The 6,712-nt window shown below is 34.5% G+C and overlaps 1 protein-coding gene across 1 annotated transcript; it reads left to right on the forward strand.

The window, feature by feature from the left end:
* Positions 1–1,185: 1,185 nt before the first annotated feature.
* On the forward strand, positions 1,186–2,968 carry LOC137249500 (venom allergen-1-like). Its single transcript, XM_067781064.1, has 3 exons — positions 1,186–1,461; positions 1,527–1,930; positions 2,641–2,968. The coding sequence occupies exons 1-3, from the start codon at positions 1,312–1,314 to the stop codon at positions 2,885–2,887; spliced, it is 801 nt and encodes a 266-aa protein (XP_067637165.1). The 5' UTR covers positions 1,186–1,311; the 3' UTR covers positions 2,888–2,968.
* The last annotated feature ends 3,744 nt before the right edge of the window (positions 2,969–6,712 follow it).

Here is a 6,712-nt window from a genome sequence, read left to right on the forward strand (position 1 = left end):
CTCAAGTCTTTGGAAAATCGTAGATCTATACTGTGCTTGTCATTCATGTATAATGTTATTAATGGCTACATTGATTGCCCTTATTTGCTGGAAAGGATTCCATTTAATGTTCCCCAAAGATCTCTCAGAAATTCCTTTCCATTTTATTACGATTATTTCAGAACGAATTACGCTGGTAATGCTCCCATTACGCGTGCTATTCGGGAGCTTAACTCAATAAGTAATTCCGTTGCTCTTGATTTTTCTATACAAAGAGCTGAATTTATGAATATTTTGAAGTCTGCTTTCTAAGTAAACCGATTACTTTTAGGCATAAGTATTTTTTAAATTTTCCTTGTATCATAGTCTGTAAGGATTAAAATGCATAGACTTAAACAAATAAATAAATAAAATTATAAGATATTCACCGCTTCAAAGTGGAGGGGATAGTACACCTCCTTTGGGAGTGGCCCTGGAAGCATGTCGTAGATAGTTCTTCTAGTTAGAAATTTCTTCATCAATTTCACTAATAAGTGACAACAGTGGATATCCGAACCGGTTCAATACCGGATTGCATCACTGCAAGTAAAATATATCACAAATATCAAATATTTACTAAAGCGCCAAATACACGACACGAACATTTCCGCGAACATTCCCGTTATGTCATGTTTCTGCGACCTTTTCTGTCGTGTATGGTGGTGTTTGCCAGTTCGCGCAAATGTTCGCCAAAAATCAAAATATTTTAATTTTTGGCGAACATTTGCGCGAACTGTTCATGCGTGTATGGCGAAATAGCTCATAATCGTAGTAATTTCTGAACGGAACAGACGTGCGCGGAAAAGCAAAATGGACAATAAAAAATTTCTGAGTGAATTTATTGAAATGTGTAAATCTTTGCCATCATTGTGGCAAGTAAAAAGCAAAGATTATTGTAATAGAATTAAAAAGAATAATGATTATGCGACTTTTTTTAGCACAATTGTTGTCCGTATTCATCGCTGTCTGAAAGAGGACTAATGTTCGGCCAAAAGTTCGTATGGTGTATGGCCAAAGCTGCGAACAAGATTGCGGAATGTTCGCGGAAATGTTCGTGTCGTGTATTTGGCGCTTAAGTAAAGGTATTTGTTGAAGATAAACTAAGTACTAATTAACGGTAAACGAAAAACAAATTTTTGTTTATACAGCTGTAGGGAACTTTCTTACGTGTACTACTGAGCGCACGAGCTATATACAAAATTAGGCTAAATTGTATCATAAGCAAATTTTTTCTCATATTCGTATTGAATGGTTCATCATTCAAGTGCAACGTTACATAGAATTGGGTGAAAAATGAATTTAAAACATATCTTAATTCCCGCTTTGCTATGCATTTTTTCAGCGATTGTGAACGGGAACTTTGCTGATGTAGACTTCTGCAGCGATGCCTATACGTGCAAGGGACAAAGGGAAAAGCATGTTTTGGCTTGCAATAATAATGGCGTAAGTTTTCTATGTATTTAAGAAACATAAAAATACAAAAAAATTTTATATTCCAAACAACAAAGGATTTCCATGGCCATTGCCCAGTAAATGCTAGAATAATTAAAATGACCAAGAAATTCAAACAACTTTTCTTAGATGAACATAATAAATATCGCAATGAGACTGCAGGGGGCTCAAAAGATCTCAAACCAGCAGCAGCTATGGCTACCTTGGAATGGGATGATGAATTGGCATATTTCGCCGAATTTAATGTAAAGCGATGTCAAATAATTAATGAAGATGAAGGGTGTTTTAAGACAGCACGTTACGAGGCGCTCGATCAAAATATTGGTTTGTTGTTTTATAAATCGAAACCCGATTGCTCTACAATTTATAATGATATTAAGAATCATATACGCATTTACTGGTATGAACAATATCGTGATTGTGCACAAGCTGAAGTCGATTTGTATCATCCACCAGAAAAGTAAGTGAGATATGTAAATCTGAATACTTTTTTTTATAAAAAAAAGTGGTAATTTTGTATCGCTAATTTAAAGCCAGTGAATAATTTGAATGGTTTTTAAAAGGGTTTTCGTACAATACATTTGAGTTATAAAACAATAAGTCCTATATGGTTAAAAAAGTTTTTCACATCTGCTACAGTGAGTTATGTACAATAAAATCAGATTCCATGATGAAGATTTGAAAAAGCATCGAAACGCGCATTATGTACAAATAAATAGGTTTTGCTGAAGAAGTAAAGTGAAAAGACATCATGCGTCGAAACGAGTTTTATGTAAAAACAAGTGGGTGAATTCCTGGTGAAAAATGCATATAAACCCGTATTATATATATATAAATAAAACTCACTGGTTAAGGTCGGAAAAAACGTCAAAACAGGTTTTATGAAAAAATAATAATTTTATATACAAATAAAACAGCCCTAATTAAGATCATAAAAAGACCGAGCTCTATGCAAAAATAATTGAGACTTCATGATGAAAATGTGAAAAATCATTACGATGTTAAATGGAGGTGCTATGAGACTCCCTTATGACGGTGTGCTAAATAAAACGCTCCAAGAGTTGAAAAGACTTCAGTTTTTAATCTCCAATTTTTCAGCGGAAAAGCTCCTTAAAAAAAAATTATTTTAATTTATTAAATTTTAATTTGATTTTTACTTTTTTCCTATAGACGAATTAAAGATTTTGGCAAAATGGTTATGGATCGTAATAATCGTCTCGGCTGCGGTGCTTCTCTTTTCGTAAATGATTTTGGTGTCAATGTACTCTTCACATGTAATTATGCCCGTCGTTTGTTATGCAATAAGCCAATATTCCGTTCAGGCCCTGAACCTGGCTCAAACTGTAAAAGTGGCATGAATCCGAAATATAAATTCTTATGTTCAACCGAAGAGGAGGTTAACCCTAATGATTACTAAGTCTCTCAAAAACGACAAACCAACTTGTAATGTGTGATGTTTGTATGGAAAATAAGATGAAAGATTTGTGAAAAAGAAAAATTATTTGTTTTAATTTTAAATAAAAAGAGTACTTACTACGCTCCCTTTTATCCTCCTTGTAGCGAGAAAGAGCTTTATCGTTGTTGATGGTCCTAGAATATTAATCTGGTACAATCTGGCAAATAGCATCATTAAGGTACTATTCCGACCATCGCGGAAACTATTTGATATGACCAAGTGTAACATTCTAAGTTAATAAGCCCCCCCTCTTTAGATGAGGAACTTGGGGTCGCCAGAGCCTCGCCTGCTAAATAAACAGAATATGTAAGATTGATATTTGACAGAGTTCCGTGAGTAGATATTCAAGCAGTCTCTTATATCGGCAGAGAAAAAGTGAAGAGTTGACCCCTCCTCCGCCTCACCAGGACTGCTTTTGATTTGAGAAGGAAAAACATTCCTTGCATTAGAGATATACGCCGCCGCCGCCGCCGAATGTCAAAAATATCGGCGTGGCGGCGCGGCGTCCGGCGCGTTACTATATTTTCTACTCGTTTAAGACTGTTTAGGCCATTTATTGTTCATGTCGAAAATTGTTCGGATATGGTCAAAAGTGGTATCAACGGATGCGCATAACTGCCAGTTATAAGAAACTAATTGCGAAATTCAACTCTATAACTATTCAAAAGTTATTTAAAATAACAGGCGCTTTCGATGTCAGCTTAACACGGACTTTCCATCACCCAATTCACCAAGTTATTAAAACAAAATACTAAAAGAAAAGTTATATAATAAATTTATATGCTGACTTTGCATTTTTGAAAAATTAATAATGAACAATTAATTCAAATAAAATGACCCAAGGCGAACATGTTTTTAAACTGTCCTCAAGAATAAGCGAAATCAGTGATGCAAAATCCTTTAGTAGGTTCTAGGGGCATAAACACTCCTTTGAAATTATTCTTACCTCATACTTAAGTTGAGGATATATGTACGTATGAGAAGGGTTTGAATAATCACTTGGGCTTACATTCAAACATCTGTTGTTTATTTGCGAAGCTATACAATAGCATCTGAAATGTTAATTTTGATTTTCACACTTCATCCTTCAACACTCAAGTCTCCCGGTTTGACATTTCCTAAAGTTGGCGGCCCTATCCAAAACTAGTCCCTTGGAGTGAATCACATTAATTGTTTAGGCCCGAAGCCTAAATTCATATCAACTCGCGCCACCCTAATAGCACCTCTTTATCGACCACTAGTTCGCCCACATGCATGTATATGTGTACATTCATAGGTAGGGTTATGTTGTCCGTACACATATACATGCATGCCGGTACAACTATGTGGGGAAGCTTCCCCTTAAAACCGGAGACTTTTTCCGCGGTTCAACGGTTGTCCTCGACAAGGCAACCGTCTACTTTACCAGCGATCGTTGAGCGAACCACAGCTACCACCGTCCGAGGAGCCCGGCCACACATTCTTATAAAAGGTAAATTATTGTTCTAATTTAACTTTCACTATAATAAAGAAATTATTATAACGAGAAATATCTCTCGCCTTTCTTTCTTTCTTTTTAAATATAATCCTAACTCCGTTGCCGATTTTGCGACACACCACAATTGTACATGGTCCATTCTCCCCGAAAAAAGAACCAACGCCAATACACAGATACAGTCCACATCCATTAAATTTTACACTTAATACGCATTTTTTGCTGATATTTTTGGATAATCTTGGTGATACGCGCCTTCCAAATTAAGCGGAAAGTCATACAAAGAGGTGATACCAGTTTTTATTTCGTGGTGATACACTCAACATTTTTATTGGTGATATACACTCTTGGTGGTATTGGTGCAGTTTTTTGGTGATACGCGTTATCAACGTTATTCAACAATTTTCAAAAATCATCTGGTGATACATTACTGGTGGTACTTTACGTCGTCCACATATACACAACACTTGGTATACTCGTGCAATGCAAATCACTACAAACTACACGCAGCTACGTACGTAAGTGTATATATTACTTGTCACTTGTTTTTATATCTTTCATGAAAATGAAATGGTATATTAATTTCGTCACGAAACCGAAAATTGTAAGTCCTTAAAGGAAAATAGATAGACCCACCATTAAGTATACCGAAATAATTAGGTTGAAGAGCTGAGTTGATTTAGCCATGTCCGTCTGTCTGTTTGTATGCAAACTAGTCCCTCAATTTTTGAGATATCTTGATAAAATTTGGTGAGCGGGTGTATTTGGGTGTCCGATTAGACATTTGTCGGAACCGACCGGATCGGACCACTATAGCATATATCCTCCATACAACCGATTTTTCAGAAAAAAAGGATTTTGTAATATCTTACCCAATTTAACAGATTGAAGCTTCAAACTTCACCATATACTTTCGTATATTGCACATATTGTTGCCTGAAAAAATTTATGAGATCGGTCGTATATATAGTATATATCCCCCACAACCGATTGTTCAGATAAGGAACTTTTCGTAATTACTGCCCTATTTTAAGAGCTAGAGGCTTCAAATTTCAACGAATGCTTACATATATAGCATATATTGTTGTCTGAAAAAATCATAAAGAGCGGTGGTATATATAGTATATATATGGTAGTATATATAGTATATATATATATATTTTCGCAAATTTTAGCCCCATTTTAACAGCTAGAAGCTTCACATTTCACCGAATACTTACGTATATAGCATATATTGTTGTCTGAAAAAATCATAGAGATCGGTTGTATATATAGTATATATCTCATACAGCCGATTGTTCAGATAAAAAACTTTTCGCAATTTTTACCCCATTTTAACAGCTATAAGCTTCAAATTTCACTGATTGCTTACGTATATAGCATATATTGTTGTCTGAAAAAATCATAGACATCGGTTGTATATATAGTATATATCTCATACAACCGATTGTTCAGATAAGAAACTTTTCGCAATTTCTACCCCATTTTAACAGCTATAAGCTTCAAATTTCACCGATTGATTACGTATATAGTATGTATTTTTTTTTCAAAAAAATCATAGAGATCGGTGATATATATAATATATATATGATGGTATATATAGTATATATATATAGTATATATATATTTTTTTTACGATTTCGGCCCCATTTTAACAGCTAGAAGCTTCAAATTTCACCAAATGCTTACGTGTATAGCATATATTGATTTCTGAAAAAATCATTGAGATCGGTGGTATACATAGTATATATCTCATACAACCGATTGTTCAGATAAGAAACTTTGCGCAATTTCTGCCCCGTTTTAAAAGCTAGAAGCTTCAAATTTCACAAAATGCTTACGTATATAGCATATATTGTTGTATGAGAAAATCATAGATACCGGTGGTATATATAGTATATATCCCATACAACCGATTGTTCAGATAAGAAACTTTGCGCAATTTCTTCCCCATTTTAATAGCTAGAAGCTTCAAATTTCACCAAATGCTTACGTGTATAGCATATATTGTTGTCTGAAAAAATCGTTGAGATCGGTGGTATATATAATATATATCTCATACAACCGATTGTTCAGTTAAGAAACTTTGCGCAATTTCTGCCCCTTTTTAACAGCTAGACGCTTCAAATTTCACCATATGCTTACGTGTATAGCATATATTGTTGTCTGAAAAAATCATAGAGATCGGTGGTATATATTATATACCCCATATAAACTCTAACGGCTAGAAGCTTCAAAATTCATCAAATTTCATCAAATAGTTACGTTTACGTCATATATTGTTGAAATACGTGATTCGTAGTCATAGTTTT

Source organism: Eurosta solidaginis, chromosome 4 (genome assembly GCF_040869045.1).
Source record: "Eurosta solidaginis isolate ZX-2024a chromosome 4, ASM4086904v1, whole genome shotgun sequence".
Taxonomy (NCBI): domain Eukaryota; kingdom Metazoa; phylum Arthropoda; class Insecta; order Diptera; family Tephritidae; genus Eurosta; species Eurosta solidaginis.